Source organism: Rhinopithecus bieti, unplaced genomic scaffold (assembly GCF_001698545.2).
Source record: "Rhinopithecus bieti isolate Rb0 unplaced genomic scaffold, ASM169854v2 scaffold_42772, whole genome shotgun sequence".
Lineage (NCBI taxonomy): Eukaryota > Metazoa > Chordata > Mammalia > Primates > Cercopithecidae > Rhinopithecus > Rhinopithecus bieti.
Window position 1 is genome coordinate 2,536,126 of NW_016818842.1, and position 22,085 is coordinate 2,558,210.

At 51.5% G+C, this 22,085-nt stretch overlaps 2 protein-coding genes across 4 annotated transcripts in view; one reads left to right on the plus strand and one right to left on the minus strand.

Annotated features, from left to right (window-relative positions):
• Positions 1–15,101, plus strand: part of POM121C (POM121 transmembrane nucleoporin C) — a 60,925-nt gene extending 45,824 nt beyond the window's left edge. For both annotated transcript variants that reach the window (XM_017857665.1, XM_017857664.1), the window contains exons 6-13: positions 5,044–5,135; positions 5,766–5,839; positions 6,278–6,399; positions 6,833–6,935; positions 7,230–7,406; positions 8,267–9,961; positions 12,362–12,484; positions 12,913–15,101. In XM_017857665.1, coding sequence (XP_017713154.1) covers positions 5,044–5,135; positions 5,766–5,839; positions 6,278–6,399; positions 6,833–6,935; positions 7,230–7,406; positions 8,267–9,961; positions 12,362–12,484; positions 12,913–13,010 — 2,484 coding nt within the window. In that variant the 3' untranslated portion in view covers positions 13,011–15,101. The remainder of the gene's footprint in view (positions 1–5,043; positions 5,136–5,765; positions 5,840–6,277; positions 6,400–6,832; positions 6,936–7,229; positions 7,407–8,266; positions 9,962–12,361; positions 12,485–12,912) is intronic.
• On the minus strand, positions 14,401–20,541 carry NSUN5 (NOP2/Sun RNA methyltransferase 5). Of its 2 annotated transcripts, none has more exons than XM_017857667.1 (10): positions 20,378–20,541; positions 20,110–20,232; positions 19,263–19,437; positions 19,078–19,186; positions 16,846–16,984; positions 16,636–16,751; positions 16,108–16,286; positions 15,702–15,912; positions 15,479–15,619; positions 14,401–15,407 (listed from the first exon to the last, which is right to left on the minus strand). In XM_017857667.1, exons 1-10 carry the CDS (start codon positions 20,468–20,470, stop codon positions 15,293–15,295), a joined length of 1,401 nt encoding a protein of 466 aa, XP_017713156.1. In that variant the 5' UTR covers positions 20,471–20,541; the 3' UTR covers positions 14,401–15,292. The 2 variants fall into 2 exon arrangements, with proteins under 2 accessions (XP_017713156.1, XP_017713155.1); XM_017857666.1 differs by having other exon boundaries at positions 15,105–15,402.
• Between the last annotated feature and the right edge of the window lie 1,544 nt (positions 20,542–22,085).

Sequence of the window (22,085 nt, forward strand, 5' to 3'; positions counted from 1 at the left end):
GCAAATTTTTGTATTTTTAGTAGAGACAAGGTTTCACCATATTGGTCAGTCTGGTCTCGAACTCCTAACCTCAGGTGATCCACCTGCCTTAGCCTCCCAAAGTGCTGAAATTACAGGCATGAGCCACCATGCCCAGCCATTTCTTTCTTTCTTTCTTTTTTTTTTTTTTTTTGAGTTTCACTCTGTCACCCAGGCTGGAGTGCAGTGGCACCATATTGGCACTCACTGCAACATCTGCCTCCTGGGTTCAAGTCATTCTCATGCCTCAGCCTCCCAAGTAACTGAGATTACAGGTGTGCGCCACCATGCCCAGCTACATTTTTAAATTTTTAATAGAGATAGGGTTTTATCATGTTGGTCAGGCTGGTCTCAAACTCCTGGCCTTAAGTGATCTGCCTGCCTTAGCCTCCCGAAATGCTGGGATTACAGCCATGAGCCACTGTGCCCAGCCTCTAAGCAATGTATTAAAAAGAGTGTTTCGGTTTATTTTTATTTTATTTATTTATTTTTTTTGAGACAGAGTTTCACTCTTGTTGCCCAGGCTGGAGTGCGATGGCACAGTTTCAGCTCATGGCAGCCTCCACCTCCTGGGTTCAAGTGATTCTCCTGCCTTCAGCCTCCTGAGTAGCTGGGATTATAGGCATGCGCCACCACACCCAGCTAACTTTGTATTTTTAGTGGAGATGGGGTTTCTCCATGTTGGTCAGTCTGTTCTTAAGCTCCCAGCCTCAGGTGATCCACCCGCCTTGGCCTCCCAAAGTGCTGGGATTACAGACATGAGCCACCACGCCCAGCCTGGTTTATATTCTCACCAGTAGTATATGAGATTTTGTTTTATGTTTTCCATATCCTCATCAATACTTGGTATTGCCAGTCTGTTTAACCATTCTGGTAAGTGTGAAGTAATATTTCATTGTGGTTTTAATTGCATTTCCTTGATTGCTAATATAGAAGTACCAACTGTTTATTGGCTATTTGTATAGCCTCTTTTGTGAGATGCCTGTTCAAATTGCTTGGCTCTTTTCTGTTAAGTTGTCTTTTAGAGATTTGAATACACTCTTTATATATTCTAGATACAAGCTCTCTGTCATGTATGCGTTGCAACAAAAAAGTGTCCTGCTCTTGCCATTCTGCTTCCTTGTGGTTAGCATATTTTGTGTAGTATTCAGGAAATCTTTGCCTACCTAACCTAAGGTCATGATAATTTTCTTCTATGCTGTCTTCTAAAAGCTTTATTATTTTATTATTACTTTTATATGTAAATCCATAATACACCTGAACTTGATTTTGTGTATGGTGTGAGGTTGGGATCAAAATTAGGGTTTTTGTTTGTTTGTTTTGTTTTGTTTTGTTTTTTAAACTGTAGAAATACCCATTTCTCTCAGCAACATTTATTGAAAGGACCATCCTTACTTCTCTGCAGCACTGTCTTTGTCTAATTTAAGTGTCCATATATATGTGGGTCCATTTCTAGACTCTTGTTTTGTTCCATTGGTCTATTTTTTTACCTACCCTTGTGCCAGTCTTCGTTTTACCCCTACCCTTATATTTTGAGTCTTGATAGAGTCAGTCATCCCACTTTCTCATTTCTCTTCAGGACTGTCTTGTGTCTTGGCCTTTTGCATTTTCATACAATTTTTAGATCAACTTGTCAATTTTCACACACACACAAAAAAGAGTTCTGAGATACTGATTGGGATTGCCTTTCATCTACTTATTACTTTGGATGGAATTAACATTGTTGTAATATTGACCTTGTTTACTTCTAATCTATGAACATGAATGTCGTTCTTGCTCTGTGGCCCAGGCTGGAGTGCAGTGGCATGATCATAGCTCACTACTGCCTCGAGCTCCCAGGCTCAAGCCATTCTCCTGCCTCAGCCTCTTGAGTAGCTGGGAGCACAGGCATGCATCACCACACCTAGCTAATTTTTAAAAACTTATCGTGGAGACACGGTCTCACTATGTTGCCTGGGCTGGTCTCAAACCCTGAACTCAAGCAATCTTCCCACCTTCGCCTCCCTGAGTGCTGGGATTGTAGGCCATGTCCCACCTCCTTCATTTATTTACATCATCTCTAATTCTCTGTAGAGGTTTTACTTCTCTTTTATTAGATTCATTTCTAGGTATCTGGTTTTTGTTTTGTTTTGTTTTTTGAGATGGAGTCTCACTCTGTCTCCCAGGCTGGAGTGCAGTGGCACAATCTCGGCTCACTGCAGCCTCCACCTCCCAGGTTCAAGTTATTCTCCTGCCTCAGCCTGCCAAGTAGCTGAGATTATACGCACGCACCACCACACCTGGCTAATTTTTGTAGTTTTAGTAGAGACAGGGTTTCACCTTGTTGGCCAGGCCGGTCTCAAACTTCTGACCTCAAGTGATCCACCTGCCTTTGCCTCCCAGAGTGTTGGAATTACAGGCGTGAGCCACGGCGCCTGGCCCTAGGTATGTGGTTTTGATGCTGTTATAAATAGTGCCTTCAAAATGTGATTGTGCTGATGTGTAGAAATACAACTGATTTTGTATTCAGAAAGTTTGCTAAATCTGTGTGTTCTTTAGGATTTTAGTATATACACTTATGTGTATGATAATGAGTTTTTCTCTTCCTCTGCAATCTTATTCTGTTTATGTCTTATTGCACTTGGCTAGGACTTTAAGGTGAATAGACATGATAATAAACATCCTTGTCTTGTTATATCTGAAATGAGTGTGTATGTACAGTCAATGAGGTAGAGGAGTAATACTTTTTTCCCCAATTGTTAAACTAGTTGTCCAGTCGTCTTCTAATCCTAGCTAATCATTACAGTCTCCTTTGGCATTTCTTTTTTTTTTTTTTCCTTGGTAGAGATGAGACCTCACTATGTTACCTAGACTGGTCTCAAAACTCTTGGGCTCAAGTGATCCTCTCACCTTGGCCTCCCAAAGTGTTGGGATTATAGGTGTGCACCACCATACCTGGCTAATTTTTGTATTTCTAGTAGAGATAAGGTTTCCACCATGTTGCCATGCTGGTCTCAAACTCCTGACCTCAGGTGATCCTCCTGCCTCAGCCTCCCGAAGTGCTGGGATTACAGGTGTGAGTCACCTCATCCAGCCCCTTTGGCATTTCTGAAAACCTTTGCTTGCTCAGTGATGTATATCCCTCAGTGTCTGGAGCACATTGTGAAGAAAAATGCAGGGCTTATGTTTTTGTTTGTTTTAATTTTATTGCTTTAACTACAGATAGGGTCTTGCTATGTTGCCCAGGCTGGTCTGAAACTCCTGGGGTCAAGCAGTTCTCCTGCCTCAGTCTCCCAGAGTACTAGGATGACAGGCGTGAGCCACTGCACTTGGCCATCTGTGTGCTTTTAAAGTTCCACGGGTGGCTAGGCGTGGTGGCTTACACCTGTAATCCCAGCATGTTGGGAGGCCAAGGCGGGCAGATCATGAGGTCAAGAGATCAAGACCATGCTGGCCAACATGGTGAAACCCCGTCTCTACTGAAAATACAAAAATTAGGGGGATGTGATGGCATGCTCCTGTAGTCCTAGCTATTCAGGAGGCTGAGGCAGGAGAATCGCTTGAACAAGGGGGCAGAGGTTACAGTGAGCTGAGATCGTGCCACTGCACTCCAGCCTGGCGACAGAGCAAGACTCCATCTCAAAAAAAAAAAAAAGTTCCACAGGTGACTGATGAGCAGTCGTGTGAGAACCAGCAAGCTAGTGTCAGGGATCTGAAGTGATTGAAAATGCCGCTTATATATTCAATCTTTGGATCACTTTGGTGAATTTTTGTATTCTGCTCTTTTATATGCCTGTAATCCCATGTTTTTTAAACCATGTGCTCTAGCCTTTCTTGCTGTTTGAGCATAACTTCAACTGTTATTGTGGTGAGCAGTTTTCTCAAGCTCCTCCCAGGCCCGGCTTTCTGATGGTAGCCTCACCAAACTGTTCCGCTGCTTACCACTTGTCTGAAGCTTCCTCTTTTCGCTTTTGAACTCTTATTGAGCATTGTTGGCTTCCTGTTTGTACTTATGTGATGTAGCTGGTACTGGGAGCACAGGCATGCATCACCACACCTAGCTAATTTTTAAAAACTTATAGTGGAGACACGGACTCACTATGTTGCCTGGGCTGGTTTCAAACTCCTGAGAAATCACTAGCAGCTTTTCAAGCAGGAAAGACGGTCTGAGGTGACAGTTTAGTGGCTTTGTAATTAGGCTCAGCACTTAGGAGACTATTTGCAATGTCCGCTCTATGCCAGCTACTTTGCTGCTGGTCTGTGGAGGAAGCAGAGATGAAAACACCATCTTTGCTGTCAAGAAGTCGCCTGGTAGAAGATGTATAGGTAATCATCACATGATGATAAATGCTAGTTGTTGCAAAAGTCATAAATGCTATGACGGCATATTTTTAAAATGAAGTTAGTAAATTAAAATTGAAAATTTAATGAAAGCAAAACTAAATTAGTTTACTGGGTTATCTTTAATTTACTTCTGTCCTTTCCATAGAGAGTCTAGCATAGGTTTGAATGTGTCCTGACGCTTCATTACTGAGTCTAACGTTCCACTTAATACATGCAAAAAGTGCGTCCATCCTTTCTACCTTTATTCACATTCCATTACTTTTATAGACTTCTTTTTTTTGCTTTCATAATTAATACTGGCAGTTGACTTTCTTTTCAGGGCTCTTTCTTCACAAACAAATTTTTTTCTTTTTTTCTTTTTGATACAGGGTCTCGCTCTGTCACCCAGGCTGGCAGTGCAGTGGGGCAATCTCAGCTCACTGCAGCCTCCTGAGTAGTTGGGACCACAGATGCAAACCACCACACCCAACTGATTTTTCAATTTTTTGTAGAGACAAGCATCTCGCTATGTTACCCAGGCTGGTCTCAAACTCCTGGACTCAAGCGATCCACCTTGGCCTCCCAGTGTGCTGGGATTACAGGCATGACTAACCATATAACCACAAAAAATATTTTTTTAGTTACTTAAAAAGAGACTTTGTCATGTTGAAGGTCAGATGCTAAGTTATCAGCAGGCTCAGTCATGTCCCTCTTGATTTTTAGCTCTGGAAGAGAAGTGGCCCCAGTTCATCACCCTTCTCTAGCCCAGCCTCATCCCGCTCCCAGACACCAGAGAGGCCAGCAAAGAAAATAAGGTACTCGGCATTCTCCTGCAGTTTTCATTTGCTGCGTGGACAGATGGGGGTGAGGAAAGGTGGGAAATGAACCTGGCTCTTAGGCTTTGTGCGGCTGTGACTTGGAGAATCAAGAGGGACACCGCAGCACCCACCCGAACCGCTGTCATCCCTACAGTCTTGGATACTGACTCCAGTGGCCTCTGGCTGTCGCCTCCCACTCCAGCATGAGGGATCAGGTGCAAGCACAGAGGCCATGCAGAGTGGAGAGCAGAGTCAAGTCAGTGGGCAGTTGCCTTCAGGTTCTTGGCTCTAGCTGACCCCCTGGGTGCTGGCAGTTGGCTGGAACGCCACTCCCTCAGGGATCACGTGTGTCTAGAACTCCCAGGAACTTGGTAGGTTGTAAGTAAGATTTGAAGATTATTGTTTTGTGCTTGTTTTAAGACAAAAGCTGTCTCCATGGCCTCTGTGAATAGCCTCCCTTCATTCTGTTGGAATTTCGTTTTGACTTTTTTTATCCTGGCATGCTGAGATCTTAAATTATGGTTGTTTTAGAGATTGGCCACTTGGTAGTTAGGAGGGTGTGAGAAATTATTTAATACTTCGGCCGAGAAGTCTTTCTAGACTAAACTGTTCCTTTTCTGCCCACAGAGAAGAGGAGTTATGTCATCATTCCAGTTCCTCAACTCCATTGGCGGCGGACAAGGAGTCCCAGGGAGAAAAGGGTAGGTTGCTGAGCCAGGAGGAGGGGCTGCTGCTGCTGGTGGTGGAGGTGTTTGTGGAGGATATAGAGGTTAATACCTATTGGGAAAATGTCTCGAGCATTACTATGTCTAAGGCATGCTAGATACAAGGAGAAATTTCTTCTCCTTCAGAAGTTTATAGTCTGATGAGAGAGAAAGGTTACAGATGGGTATTAACGACTGGATGGAGATAAGCTCAGTTTGAGTCACCTGTGGGTAATCTCGGTAATGACGGCGCAGTAAGCGGTTTGTGTGCGCGCCTTAATCTTGCAGACACCATCCAAGCAACCAAACCAAAGAAGATCGAATCTTTTCAGAAATACCCAGTGAAAACTCAGTGTTAAATACGAAGTGGGTAGACAAAACCATCCATTTCTGGAAGACGGAAGAAAGCAAACAAGTCTTGATTTCTTTCTTTAGTTGCAGATACAACCCCAAGGAAGAAACAGAACTCGAATTCTCAGTCTACACCTGGCAGCTCTGGGCAGCGTAAGCGGAAAATTCAGCTGCTGCCTTCTCGGCGAGGGGAACAGCTGACCTTGGTATGGTCTTGTCCATCTACTCCTGCCCTCCCGGCTTAGCTCTCCTAAGTCTTAGGAACACTAAGGACAAGTTTCTTCTAGTTTTTTCTATTTTGTTTTTGTTTTTTGAAACAGCATCACTCTGTCACCCAGGCTGGAGTGCAGTGGCTCTATTTTGGCTGTTACCTGTGCCTCCTGGGTTCAAGCAGTTCTCCTGCCTCAGCCTCCCAAGTAGCTGGGATTACAGGCGCACGCTACCACGCCTGGCTGATTTTTTGTATTTTTTAGTAGAGATGGGGTTTCACCATGTTGGCCAGGTCGACCTCAAACTCCTGACCTCAAGTGATCCAGCTGGCTCAGCCTCCCAAAGGGCTAAGATTACAGATGTGAGCCACCGTGCCCAGCCTTCCCTTTTTTTCTGATTGGCCTGACTTCTTCTTTTTCTCTTTGGTAGCCTCCACCTCCCCAGCTTGGCTATTCGATCACTGCCGAGGACCTAGACTTAGAGAAGAAGGCTTCATTACAGTGGTTCAACAAGGCCTTGGAGGACAAGAGTGGTAAGGAGCACAGATCGTTGCAAACTCGAGAGGTGTCAGGTGTCTTGTTTTCTTTGGTTTTATTTTGGTGTTTGAAAAAATGGTTTCTCTGGGAAAATTCCAAGTAGGGTTCCATGTTTTCTTGTGCTCTTTCTCACCTGAGAAATCTGTGTTGGTCTTCACGGGACAGCAGGGACCACTGCAGTTGAGGGCAGGCAGTCCTCTGTGAGCTGTGCTGAGACCCTGCTCTCCAACAGGCATCTGGAAAGAAGTCCCAGACAAGCCAGGACTGCTTCACCTCTCTTTCTTTCTTAGATGCTGCCTCAAACTCTGTCACTGAGACCCCACCTACCACTCAGCCTTCATTTACTTTTACCCTGCCTGCTGCTGCAACTGCCTCCCCACCCACCTCCCTCCCGGGCCCAAGCACCAACCCACTGTTAGAGAGCTTGAAGAAGATGCAGAGTCCCCCGAGCCTGCCACCTTGCCCAGGTGAGCTGGAGTGGGGCCCTTGGATCCAGCCTTCTGATTAGCATCCCCTGCTTGAGTTAGAGTAAGGGCGTCATGCCTGTCAGTCACTGGAGATTGCTCTGCAGGCCAAACGCACCCTGACTCAACACACCGGAGTGGGCCCACGTTTAACGCGCCGGAGCCTGCATCAGGGAGTGTTAGGGAAGGGGTGCTGCGACACTTAGGATCTGAAGCCTGGCTTGTAGCTGCCCTGAGCCTCTCCTTCCTCATCTGTCAGATGAGAATGATCTTCCCGGTGTAGCGCCTCTGAAGTGTGAATGTGGGTGGTGTGGTCAGGATATCCTTGCCTATCAGAACCACCAGTCCAGAACAGCACTGCTTCCTTTTCCTCCAGCACTTCGAGGGCTGCTGGTGTTCCCAGCCCAGGCCTTCATGGCCCTGTGCGCTCACAGTCTTTATCAGACGGTAACCTGGGAATCCCCTGGGAATCATACTCCCCTCCCTGCTCAAGGGCAGAGACTTCCCCATTCAGACTTGCATGCTCTTCGCGCTTGGCAGGTGAGCTTAGTAGGCGAAAAATAAAGTATATCTAGATTCGTACGTGAACTTCAGAGTTCAGACAATTGGATTGTCTTAATCTCTACACATTAGGCCCCCATTTAGGCCCCATTTTATCCTCCTCTGTCTGATGATCTGTGTGGTAGAAATAATGAACACGTCCTTGATTGACTGTACAGGCCTGTAGTGTAGGCTTAGCTGAGTTTTTTGACTGACTCTTGGATCCCAGGCTCTGTGGTAGGCGTGGGGAGGATACTGAAATACTGAATACCATCATCTTCGAAGTATTTATTCCAAATTCACATTTTCTATTCTTCTTCCAGAATCTGCTGGAGCAGCAACCACTGAGGCCCCCTCGCCTCCAAAGACGCCCAGCCTCCTGCCCCCGCTGGGCTTACCACAGTCAGGGCTGCCAGGGCCCCTCCCCAGCCCCTCCTTAGACTCCAAACCCCCAACCACTTTGCTGGGGCTGATCCCTGCTCCATCCACGGTACCAGCCACTGATACCAAGTCACCTCCAACCCTTCAGGCAGAGACGGCTGCCAAACCCCAAGCCACATCTGCCCCGTCCCCCGCCCCCAAGCAAAGCTTCCTGTTTGGAACACAGAGCACCTCATCTTCCAGCCCTGCCGCCCCTGCCGCGTCTTCAGCATCTCCCATGTTCAAGCCCATTTTCATGGCCCCACCCAAGAGTGAGAAGGAAGGCCCCACACCGCCTGGCCCTTCAGTCACAGCCACAGCGCCCTCCAGCTCCTCCCTCCCCACGACCACCAGCACCACAGCCCCAACCTTCCAGCCTATCTTTAGCAGCATGGGGCCACCTGCATCTTTGCCCTTGTCTGCTCCCTTCTTCAAGCAGACAACTACTCCCACCACTGCTCCCACCACAACTGCCCCGCTCTTCACTGGTCTGGCCACCGCCACCTCTGCCGTGGCTCCCGTCACCACCACCAGTCCATCTGCAGACTCTGCTGTGAAGCCTGCGTTTGGCTTTGGTGTAAACAGTGTGAGCAGCAGCAGTGTGAGCGCCACGACCAGCACCGCCACTGCCACCTCACAGCCTTTCCTCTTTGGGGCGCCCCAGGCCTCTGCTGCCAGCTTCACCCCGGCCATGGGCTCCATATTCCAGTTTGGCAAACCTCCTGCCCTGCCCGCAACCACCACAGTCACCACCTTTAGCCAGTCCCTGCCCACTGCCATGCCAACGGCCACCAGCAGCAGCGCTTCCAGCTTTAGTGCTTTTGGCAGCACCCTTACCACTTCCGCCCCGGCCACCAGCAGCCAGCCCACTCTGACGTTCAGTAACACAAGCACCCCCACATTCAACATTCCCTTTGGCTCAAGCGCCAAGACCCCACTCCCATCATATCCAGGAGCCAACCCCCAGCCTGCATTTGGGGCTGCTGAGGGGCAGCCGCCGGGGGCCGCCAAGCCGGCCCTTGCCCCCAACTTTGGCAGCTCTTTCACTTTTGGAAACTCTGCAGCCCCGGCCCCAGCTGCTGCACCCACACCTGCACCTGCGTCCACGATCAAGATCGTGCCTGCGCACGTGCCTACACCCATCCATCCTACCTTTGGTGGTGCCACGCACTCAGCATTTGGGTTGAAAGCCACGGCTTCGGCCTTTGGCACTCCCGCCAGCTCACAGCCCGCCTTTGGCAGCTCCACTGCTGTCTTCTCCTTCGGTGCAGCCACCAGCTCCGGCTTTGGAGCCACCACGCAGACCGCCAGCAGCGGGAGCAGCAGCTCGGTGTTCGGCAGCACAACACCATCACCCTTCACATTTGGGGGCTCGGCGGCCCCAGCTGGCAGTGGGAGCTTTGGGATCAATGTGGCCACCCCAGGCTCCAGCACCACCTCTGGAGCTTTCAGCTTTGGAGCGGGACAGAGTGGGACCACAGCCACCTCCACTCCCTTTGCAGGGGGCTTAGGTCAGAATGCCCTGGGCACCACCAGCCAGAGTACACCGTTTGCCTTCAACGTGGGCAGCACGCCTGAGAGCAAACCTGTGTTTGGAGGTAAGGAGGGGTGTGGACTTGGGCTGCCAGACCGGACACTGAAGAGTTGTGCCTGCGCAGCCTGCCTTCTCAGGGAGCTCATGATGTGGCAGTAAAGAGAGGCACTGAATATAGAACTAAATGAAATGACAGGGCATGATACATGTTTTGCTAACATGTAATAAGGACTGGAGGAGCTGTTGTGGATTTAGCTGGTCAAAGAAGGCCCTTCTGAGTAACAATTGCAAGCTGAGGGTTGGGTGTAGTGGCTTACACTTGTAATCCCAACATTTTGGGAGGCCAAGGAGGGTGGATCTTTTGAGGCCAGGAGTTCGAGACCAGCCTGGGCAACTTGGCGAAACCCTGTCTTTACTAAAAATACCAAAAAATTAGCCAGGTGTGGTGGTACCCACCTGTAATCCTGGCTACTCGGGAGGCTGAGGCACAAGAATGGTTTGAACCCAGAAGGTGGAGGTTGCAGTGAGCCAAGATCATGTCACTGTAGCCAGCCTGGGTGACAGCAAGACTGTCTCAAAAAACAAAAAAAAGTAAGCTGAGTAAGCGTGGGGTGGGGGTGGGCACAGCACAAGTGGACATGCTTTTCACGCACAGGATGGTGCATGCAAAAGCCCAGAGGCAGAAATATGTTTGGTATGTTCAGGAACAGAGCAAAGGCAAGCGTGGCAGGAGGGTGAAAAGCAGAGGCAGTGGTGTGGAAGGAGGCCAAGAGGCGACGATTGTTTGTGGCCAGGGCTGGGTGTTTGGGTCTTAAGTGTTGAGGAAAATCATTGCAGAATCAGGCAGAAGGATGCAGGGATGGTTCCTCCTGTGTGGAAGATGAATGTAGACTTCATGGGTTCTGTTTTCTTCATGAAGTAGGAGAGAAAATCTGGGAGAGAGAGGGTCGGGATAAAGTGTATAAAAGGGCCTTTTGGGCCAGGCGCGGTGGCTCAAGCCTGTAATCCCAGCACTTTGGGAGGCCGAGACAGGCGGATCACGAGGTCAGGAGATCGAGACCATCCTGGCTAACACGGTGAAACCCCGTCTCTACTAAAAATACAAAAATTTAGCCGGGCGAGGTGGCGGGCGCCTGTAGTCCCAGCTATGCGGGAGGCTGAGGCAGGAGAATGGCGCGAACCCGGGAGGCAGAGCTTGCAGTGAGCTGAGATCCGGCCACTGCACTCCAGCCTGGGCGACAGAGCGAGACTGTCTCAGAAAAAAAAAAAAAAAAAAAAAGGGGCCTTTTGAAATAGTCATTTTGGACAGTGGGGAAAGGAACATCGTATTAAAAAGTGTAATCACTTTCCAGGCAGTTTGTGGGCTGGAAAATGGTGATTGTGAAGTTAAAGTGAGGCCAGTTAGCATGATGTGTGTGTTTCCCAGCGACACTGTGGGTGTAGACCTAAGGTCAGTGGACAGCTGGTGCCACCCTGCCATGGAGACCCCAGCAAGCAACGCAAGAGGGGCAGCGGGTCAGTGCCCCACTGTGGCTCAGCGGGTGCAGGAGTGGAGAGCAGGTGAAGTCAGATGCAGGAGGGGTGGTGCCTGCAGGAGATTGAGGAGCCGGAGCAGTTGTGGTGACAGTGTGACCACAGGAATGGTGGCAGGGGTCAGGGAGAGGAGGTCATGGGGGTGGCAAGGTCGAGGGGCTGAGAGGACTATCAGTCAGCCTCACAGGGTGAGGTCACCACACATGGTGATGGGGAGGAGGCCAGTGAGCCAAGGGTCCTCTGTGAATCGGGAAGTGACCTGGCATTTGACAGGTGACACAAGGACATGGCGGATTAGAATAAAGTGATGATCCAAACTTGAGTTACGGTATTTAGGGAAGGAAGAGAAGCTGTGTGGAAGCAGCGTGGAAGCATAGGGAGCCTCCCCTGCCCGGGCCGGAGGCCAAGCCCTGAGAGCAGCCTTCCCTGCAGAGGGGCTGCCAGAGAGGGCATCAGGCAGGCAGCCAGAGCCAGTCAGGCCCAGGCCAGGGAGGGAGGGCACCAGGGGACATCACAAAAGATGAGGGGTGGACAGAGCAGGCTTCAGAGGGGAGGGACAGTGGCTAGGGGGAAGAGGCCTGAAGAGAGGAGGTGGCCAACCCGGGTACACTAGGAGGCGGGGGCCCCAGAGTACTCCCCTCTACAGTGCTGGTCAGGAGGCCCACGAGGTGGCTGCGGGGCAGGAGGGCTTTTTCTCTGCCATGGCATGGCCATTAGCAGGTGGGAGAAGCAGGCTGAGCTGGGGCACCAGGCATGAAGACTTGGTTGTCTGGCTCAGTTGCTGATGAAGGAGTGCCCAAGGAGCAGGAATGGGGCTGAGGGCCCTGTGGGAGGTGCCCTGCAGAGTGCAGGCTCCTGCCCGGTTCCTCGCCTGCCCCCGCCCTCTGCTGACTGGCCAGCTCTCTGCAGCTCTCTGTTCTCTTCATTCCAGGGACCGCCACTCCCACCTTTGGTCAGAACACCCCTGCGCCTGGAGTGGGCACATCAGGCAGCAGCCTCTCCTTTGGGGCATCCTCAGCACCTGCCCAAGGCTTTGTTGGCATTGGACCGTTTGGTAAGCAGCAAGCGGCCCTGTGGCCCTGCTCCTCTGTCTGAGGAGGGTTTGGGTGGAGTGGCAGGCTCCTGGCCCTCTGAGGCCCGGTGAAGATCAGGTACAGCACAGGAAAGACAATTCAGGTTAGGAGTCCAGCACAGCCCAGGGATGGGAGTTGGATGGCAGAGATCAGAGAGGAGCCGTCCGGGGCAGAACTTTGCCGTCCCATGGGAAGCCAGGTAAAAATAGATTCGTGGGCCTTGCTCTGAGACTCTCTGGGAGTTTGCATTTCAGGAGGCTCCTCCCGTACGGCGTTTCTGATGCAGCGGGGAAAGCCCTATTGAAGCACCCTGTGTGTGTTACTGGCCTAGCCTTCCAGAGGTTGGGGCCCCTAGGGCCGGAGTCTCAGGTAGCAGCTTCCCTGATGAGGTCTTTTTGAATCTTTCCAGGATCGGCGGCCCCTTCATTTTCCATTGGTGCGGGATCCAAGACCCCAGGGGCTCGACAGCGACTGCAGGCCCGAAGGCAGCACACCCGCAAAAAATAGCCTTTGTCCCGTCCCTGTTCCCCCAACCCCTTCCCTCAATCTGGACCTTGGCACCTGCTGGGAAGAGCCTTTGACCCTTCGAGTTGCATAAAGTAAACCTACCCCGGCTCTCTGGCTTCAGCCGCCAGGGGGTAGTGGCAGCCCTGGGGCCCTTTCCCTTCTCCTGGAGGAAGCACAAGCCTCAGGGATGGGGAAGCAGGATGCGGAGGGCCAAAGCCCGGGACCTCTACTTGAACAGTTCCACTGGGGAGGCTGGAGAACTAAGGAAACACCTGTACATAGCGTCCGCTGCCCTGACTCCCGCTTAGCACGCCCTTAGGCAGGCGCCCCCTTCCACCTTTCCCCAAGAGCCGTCGTCGCTGGAGGGTGCAGGGTCCAGCCCGCCTGGATCGCTGGTGTGCACCTGATGGGATTTGGGAAATGGGTTATCCCTAAGGCTTGACCTTGCTTGGCTTAGCTGTGAGAAGTGGTTCTCTTCCTTTGGTCCCTTCTGGGGACTCTGTTTCCCCATTTCTTGCTGCTGTGTCCCTCACCAGTTCCTTGCAGAATTGATTCCTTTTTAAATGCCCTTGAATCTAGCTTTGCCTTGGAGACCCCAGTGGGTGCTGCTCCTGCCGTTTTCTTCCTGCCAAGCCTGAATCAATGTTTCATCTCCAACCCTCTGCCAGTTTGGCCCCTCAAAGCTTGGTGGCTCAAGACTGTTAGCCTGGCAGAGCCAGGGGTGAGATACCTCGCTCCAGGAGGGAGAAGCTCTTGGAGCAGGCAGGATGCCCACCGCTGCTTCAGCTGCCTCCTCGCCCAGCCACCCTTTGGCCCCACTGGGCCCTCGTCTGCCTCTCCAGGATTGTATGTTTCAAGCCTTGTCCTGTGTTCCTTTGTCTGACGCTCTGTGTATTGCTCTTTGAATCGAGTTTGGAGGAAGAATTGAGTTGTATGAGTGGCGGCATGTTGGTAGTGCCGGACTTCCTGTTTCAAGTTTTCTGGGGCCTCGCTAATTGAATGTGGAAAGTAGCACCACTTGACGGCTACAAGTGCCGACTCCTGAATTTTCCAATGGTGTTCTGACTTCAAGGGCTGGCAGCCCGGGAGGATGGGGCCCGGGGGAAGCAAAGACCCTTCTTCCCTCTGCTGTTTCTGTCCCACTTACCTGACCTCACTGGAGGCTACATCACCCAAAGTAGATGTTGGAAAACCTAAATTAATGAACCATATTTTTAAAATCCTGTTTTTCCCAAACAGGGTCCTCCTCTGCAGCCCATCCTTTCCTTCCTTCCTTCTGAAACCACATACCCCAGGCCCAAGAGCCTTGCTGCCATGCCCAACCTCTTCGGGAGAAGTATGAATGCGTGTGTCTAAATTAAAAGAAAAAAATATTTAAACATTTTTTAACAAAAATTTATTTTTGTATTTAAGCTAAATTGCCTTTTAAATTCCTTCAAGCTTGGTTCATTGAGGTGGTTAAGTATAAATGCTATTGACTAGGAATTAGCTGTACAGTTAAGTTATGCCTGTGCAAAGAAGAGGCTCAAATGCTGTCCCGGGCAGCTTTCCTGGGGGACTAGAGCTCCTTCTGGCCACGTTATATAAAATGTAATTCTTATTTTATAAATAATGTGATGTAGATGTAACCGGTGCCCCCTCCCCGTTGTGACTGAGGGTGAGTGTTCGGTGGCGGGGCTGCTCCTTCCCACCCCTCAGAACAGCTCTGATCTGTGTTCATACCCGGCTGTGTGTGCAGCTGAGGAGGGAGTGAACCTCAAGCCTAAATACCTGTTAGGATTGGAGGGTCAGGGTGGGCCCGGGCCTGGGCCTAGAAATCAAGCTTCTACCTGTACCTTACGTAAGGTAGATCCTCCTAGTGTCAGTACCTGAGCTAGTTTACCTCAGTTCCGCAGGCAGGACAGTCGGTCCGGGAACCCTGAGTGAGTGTGAGTGTGGATGTGTACAGTACGCGCACTGGACAGGAGCGGGAGGCTGGGACTTTCCATTACAAATAGAGACTTCATTCCTGTTGAGTCTAGTTGGAATTTCTAGTATGAATGTGAGATTTTTCTCCTGCTTATGTCATTAAGAATAAAAAACTGTGATCTACCATAGTGTACGTTCTGCATTTTATTTTATTTCTGCAGGCACTTTTCTCACCAGCAAGAACACAGCCCAAGGAAAGGACCCAATAACCTTTCAGAACCCAAATTGCTGCGTGCAGTGAGGGCCCAGGGTCCTCCATGGAGAGGACAGGCGTCTTCCTTTCCTACCAGGAAGGAGTCAGCCCGAAGCCTCCGCTATGTGCAAGGCGGCGTGCAAGCACCGGCTCCGGCTTTTGGCTGTCTCTTCTTTCTCTTTGGGGCTGGGCTGGGTGTGCATTCTGGTGCTGATGCTTTGGCCTGTGAGGCTGAACTAGAGAAGTGTAGATGTCAGATGTGCTGGTGCCATCCTGCATCTCCCAAACATGCTCCCAACTCACTCACCTCGGCACCTCGACCCGTTCAATTACGGCAACGAAGAAGCCACCGCTGAGCGTGGTCTCAGGGGAGGCCCGGAGGCAGTGCTCGGCACCCGGGAACGTGCTCAGGCCTCGGTGGGGCCAGGCAGGCAGGGCAGGAGCTAGCCTGCGAGGGAAACAGCCCTAGTGCTGGGTAAGACAGCAGCTCACCCCATCCCCCTCCCACGACCCTGGCGCACGCCCCGTACCTGAAGGCACCGGGGTTCTGCTGCAGTGCATCTCGCACCACGTCTTCATTCTCCTCCTGGCAGAGGGAGCACGTGGAGTAGACGAGCCGCTTCAGGGAAGGGAAAGTGAGCGCGTGGCACAGGGCTCGCTGCTGGAACCCTGCCAGGGCATGCAGACGCGCCGGGCTCGGTGTGCCTGCCCCGGGCTCCTCCAGCTGTCTGCTCGGCATACCTAAGGAAAAGCGTGTCTCGGTTACACAGCTTCATAGGCTGCCTCAGTCCTGAAATCCTCACTTCACAGAGAACCTTTCCCACAGGGACCCCAGCCCATTAAAGTGTCAGAACCAAGACCAAAACAAATGATGACTCTGGGTCTAGGCTGCTGTGGACCTACGAGTCCCTCGGCCACGCTTTCTCCCCATCTCACCCGAGCCACTACAGGAAGGATCCAGCAGGATGTAGTGGACCTCACGGTAGCGTGGTTCTGAGGGGGAGACCGCCAGGAAGTCCTCCTCAGCCAGCTCACAGCAGGAGATGCCAGCCCGGGCCAGCAGCGTGGCCATTGATGCCAGCCGCTTGGCATCCAGGTCAAAGGCAAAGATCTTCCTAGGGCAGAGGGCAGAGCAGGGGTGAGCTGAGCACGCATGGAGCAGCTAAGGGCCTGTCACAGCCAGCCAGAATGTGCAGGTTAAGCCAGGACACACAATATCGAAATGGCCTACGTTTAAAGGGCCCAGAGTCGGAGGTAACTGGCCTGGGGTCTCTGCCCCAAGGGCTAAGGGATCCACATCTCACACCTGCAGTGGGGGAAGCTTAGCTTGGGCCAAATACCATTAACTGCTTTGGTGCAGCAGGAAAGAGTAAGCGGACGCCATCCTTTCAGCCTTCATTACCCACTGAAAGGCATAGAAATCACACCCCATGTCCTCCTCCCGCTCCTGACCGTGGCACTCACCCTTGGTTCTTCAGAAGAGCAGCCAAGTGACTGGTCTTATTGCCTGGAGCGGCACAGGCATCAATGACATGGGAGCCTGGAGGAGGGTTCAGCAGCATGGCTGGGAGACAGCTTGCCTGGCGGGCAGAGCACGGGCCGGCTGAACAGAGACCCCAGGCTAGGCCCTTCCCACGCCTACACTTTCTTCTCTTTTCTGTTCCTCTTGCTTACCCTGTCCTGCAAAATGAGGTGTCCGGCCCGGTACAGTGGGTGTTCATGCAGATCTGTCTGGGCGGGAAATACCAGCAGCTCCGGCATCAAGGGGTCCAGGAGAAAATGCTTCCCCTTGAGGGCTCGTAAGTCATCGAGGCTGCCAGGGAAGAAGAACCATTCATCATTTCCTGAATTTCTCCCTGCCAGGCCCCATTTCAACATGAAACAAATGTTACCACAGCTACGGAGAAATCAACAGGGTGATAAGCTAGAGGCTGTGGAATCCTACGGAATCCGCAGTTGAGGGAATGGGTTGTCAAGCCAGACTGATGGCTCAGGAGCCCCCTCTCCTGTTGACCAGCAGTGGGAGCCTGGGCAAGTGATTCAATCTCAAGGCCCACTGGCATCTCTGTAAAATAGTAGGTGTGAGGACTCAATGAGCCAATATATCCAAGATACTTACTTGGCACAAATTAATAAATGTTAGCTATTCCTGTTGAAGCATAACCTTCGAGAAAGGTGAAGGGATGCAGGGAGGTGAGAGCTGAGCTCATTCTTGATGAATGAGGAGTGTGAGGCGCTTAGGTTAAAACTACATTCACTGTAACTCAGTAAAGGAGTACCGCCCACTCTACCCGATCCATGCAGAAATGGGCCTAGAGAGTCACATGTCTCAGTTCAGAAATCTATCAAAGTGGTAGAGCTGGAATTCAAACGCAAGCAGCTGTTCTCTGCTATTCCAGCCCGGTGTCCAAGCAACATGGTAGAGGCAGAAGAAAGGATCTTACGAAGAGTGAGGGAAAGGAAGAGGGCAAAGGCTGCTTCTCAGAGCCACCAAAGGGCAAAGCGAGACAGGTGTGAGCCCAGTGCTAGTGGCATGGGACAGGGACCAGCCACTGTTGCTGGCACACTGGTGCACACAGCACCGTGGCAGATGGACCTGGAGAGAAGGCAGGAGGGACAGCACAATGAAGCCAAGAAAGGGCTTAGCATGGCCGGGCGCAGTGGCTCACACCTGTAATCCCAGCACTTTGGGAGGCCCAGGCAGGCGGATCACCTGAAGTCAGGAGTTTGAGACCAGCCTGACCAACATGGAGAAATCCCGTCTCTACTAAAAATACAAATTTAGCCAGACATGGTGCTGCATCCCTGTAATCCCAGCTACTCAGGAGGCTAAGGCAGGAGAATTGCTTGAACCTGGGAGGCAGAGGTTGCAGTGAGCCAAGATCGCGCCATTGCACTCTAGCCTGGGCAACAAGAGCGAAACTCCATCTCAGAAAAGAAAGGGCTTAGCAGGGGAGTAACAGCATCAGATCTGCCTTTAGAGCTTCCTACAGTCAACCTCAAGGAGGAAAATGCAGTGAGACAGTCTGGAAGCAGAGGGACCAGTCTGGGAAGTTCTTGTGGTCATCCCAATAAGAAATGAGTGCTTAACCTAGGCAGTGTCCAAGGGGATGAAGAGAAAGGAGTAGAGGCCAGGTGCGGTGGCTCACGCCTGTAATCCCAACACTTTGGGAGGCCGAGGCGGGCAGATCACCTGAGTTCAGGAGTTTGAGACCAGCCTGGCCAACATGGTGAAACCTCATCTCTACTAAAAATACAAAAATTAGCTGGGCATAGTGGTGGGAGCCTCTAATCCCAGCTACTTGGGAGGCTGAGGCAGGAGGATCGCTTGAACCTGGTAGGCAGTGAGCCAAGATCATGCCACTGCACTCCAGCCTGGATGACAGAGTGAGACTCAGTCTTAAAAAAGAGAGAAAGGAGTGGAGCTGAGAAAGATGCTGAAGGTGAGGGAGTAAATGATTGGAGGGAGGGGAAGGAAGTACCTAGGATGACTCAATTTCTGGCTTGATCAAATGGGTGGATGATGGGACATCTGTTAGATTAAACTGGGGATGCACTAGGTGTAAAGTCTGAGAGGAGAGACAGCGAATGCAGCGACTGTGGCATCTGTGGTGCATTCGTATGAACCTGAGGAGGGAGGGAAGTTTACACTGGGCAGTGAGAATCACCAGGTCGGAGGCAGGAGTTAAAGCTAGAGAAAAAAAAGCAGAGATCCAGAAAGAATGTAGGATGGGACTCCTAGGAGTTCGATGTTTAAGGGATGGGAGGAAGACAAACCTTGAAGATGAAGAAACTGCTAGAAAGGTAGGAAGAAAGCCCAGAGAGCAAAGTCACAACTATCCAGCCACTTCTCTTCCCAGTACCCCACCTCCCTAGATGAGGACAGCCAGGGCTCTAAGCTCTCACCTGGAAGCCCGACCCTGATAGGAGAAACCTTGTCTCTTGAAATAATCAACTACATCATCGGAGCAGGTCTTGAGAGTATTCACACGCACAAATCGAGGCAGCTGGGAGACTAGGACACAATGATCAGTGAGTAGGCAGAAGCAAAGTTCCCCGCCTCCCCCATCCCCCACCTCCTTCCAGCTCACCTCCTCCAGGCCTGGATCCCACTTCCAACAGGTCCTCATTCCGGCTCACACCCCGATGAACCTTAAGCCGAGCCAACTCAGCCCTGAGCCTCGCCTGGTGCCGGCCCAATAGAGCCTTCCATCGGCCCCCACCACCTCGAAAGCCCTTTCCCAACAACAACTCATACACTAGCACCTGGGGATGAGGAAACAAACAAGAAAACAAAAAAAGCCCTAAGCATGACGCATAAATGCCTTAGAACCAACTCTAACAGAGCCCCGGCACTGGAATGGCTAACAGATTACCTGGCAGATAAAGGTGGGGTACCTCACCCAAGATCACACCAGAAATTAACTACAGAACAGGATCAGAACCTGGCATCTTGCTTCCCAGCCTCAGACACTTTCCCCACAGATGTTCACCAGTAGACCTCTGCACCCAACTTCTTGCCAACATTACCCTTTCGTGGGTTTGGGGTTTTAACAATTGGGGTCTAGCTCTGTAGCCCAGGCTGAAGTGCAGTGGCCAGATCATAGCTTACTACAGCTTCGAACTCCTGGGCTCAAGTGATCCTCCCCCCTCAGCTTCCCGACTAGCTGGGACCACAGGTGCGCACCGCCACGCCCGACTTCCTTACAGTCTCCGCCACTACTACTTTGTACTTCGGTTATTTAATTCTTCAAAACACTCTAAGTTTAAGCATTTTCATCCCATCTCAATTCGCTACCCAGGGAAGGTCTGCTCATACTCATTTCAGATGAGCGACTTGCTCCAGTCCCGCCGTGCACGGCAGTATAGCTAAGACCAGATGACAAAGCGCACACCGTCGGGGTTCACTTCCCCGCCCCGCCCCTCCGCTCCGCTCACCTTGGCCAAGTGCGGCCGCAGCTTCTTCTCCGCACGGAGGAGGCCGGCGCTGGCGATCACGGCATCCAGCACGGCGGAGTAGCGCTGCGTTTCGCACACCAGCGCGTACAGCTGCTTCACGTTCTGTAAGGCCGAGGGAGACAGGCTGGGACCGGGGCTCCGCCGGCCCTCCTCGCCGGACTCCACCCCCCGACCCCACCCCGGGTTCCCACCCCACACCCCGGGTTCCTCACCCCACACCCCTACTTCTCGCGCCCGGGCCCGCTACCTGGAAGTTGCTGGAGTACACCAGCCCCTTGATGGAGCCCTGGCGGTTCTCCACGCCTGCCAGCACGCCTGCCGCGGCAGCGTACAGCCCCATATCCCCGCGCGCCTTTACGGCTCTGTCGCAAAGCGCACCCGGCTTTGCGCACGCCCGAACTTCCGGTGTCAAAGAGCACGACCTTCCGGGACCGGAAGTGCCGGTCGAAGTCCCCCTGCAAGGAGTGTGTGTGATCGCGCACCTGCCAGGGTGGGGAGTGCGACTCTGCGAGCCGTTTGGCCATTTCTTCTCTAGTTCTTCAGTCTTTGCCAATCTGATGGGCAAACAATGGGATTTTACTGCTGTTTAACTGCAGTTACTGAGGTTGAATATCTTCACATGTGTATTGGTCATTATATATATATATAATTTTTTTTGAGATAAAGAGTCTCACTCTGTCGCACAGTGTCGCGATCAGCTCACTGCAACCTCCGTCTCCTGGGTTCACGCCATTCTCCTGCCTCAGCTTCCCGAGTAGCTGGGACTACAGGCGCCCGCCACCACGCCCGGCTAATTTTTGAATTTTTGGTAGAGGGTTTCACCATGTTGCCCAGGCTGGCCTCGAACTCCTGACCTTAGGTGATCTGCCCGCCTCGGCCTCCCAAAGTTTTGGGGTTACAGGCGTGAGCCCCGAACGCTGGCCATAATGATGTGTCTCTGTGTATTGTCTTATCTTCCTCTGCCATGTGTCCTCCCATGGCTGTGTTCTCAGGGAGGCTTTTTCTGTGCAATGGCAGAGAAGGTCCTAGCAACTCCAGGTCCACAATGTGGTTCACAATACCTGCCACTCACCCTGCACCAGTGACCACATTAGTCCCAGAGCCAAGCAAGAAAGCACATGGGGTATTTGGGCACCTGAAATGGGCCAGTTTGGCCAAATACAGTAAGTGATGTAGGTATGATCCAGGCCTCAAAGCCACAATAATGGTTTGTTTTGTTTTGTTTTGATGAGGTCTTACTCTGTCACCCAGGCTGGAGTGCAGTGGCACCATCATAGCTCATTGCAGGCTTGAACTCCAGGGCTCAAGCAATCCTCCCACTTCACTCTCCAAGTAGCTGGGACTACAGGTGTGCACCACCACACCCAGCTAATTTTATCTTTTGTAGAGATGGGATCTCACCATGTTGCCTATGGATGGTCTCGAACTCCTGGCCTCAAGCGATCTTCCCACCTCGGCTTCCCAAAGCAGTGATTACAGGCATGAGCCACTGTGCCCAACAAGGATTTTGTTCTTTTATCTTGAGAGAAATGGTAGTCCTCTTAAGGGTTTTAAGTCATGGAGTGCTGTGCTCACATACACTTCTTTAAAAGATCAGTCTTGGCCGGGCGCGGTGGCTCAAGCCTGTAATCCCAGCACTTTGGGAGGCCGAGATGGGCAGATCACGAGGTCAGGAGATCGAGACCATCCTGGCTAACACAGTGAAACCTCATCTCTACTAAAAAATACAAAAAACTAGCCAGGCGAGGTGGCGGGCGCCTGTAGTCCCAGCTACTCAGGAGGCTGAGGCAGGAGAATGGCGTAAACCCCGGAGGTGGAGCATGCGGTGAGCTGAGATCCGGCCACTGCACTCCAGCCTGGGAGACAGAGCAAGACTCCATCTCAAAAAAAATAAAAAATAAAAAAATAAAAATAAAAATAAAAGATCAGTCTGGCCAGGTGCAGCAGTTCACACC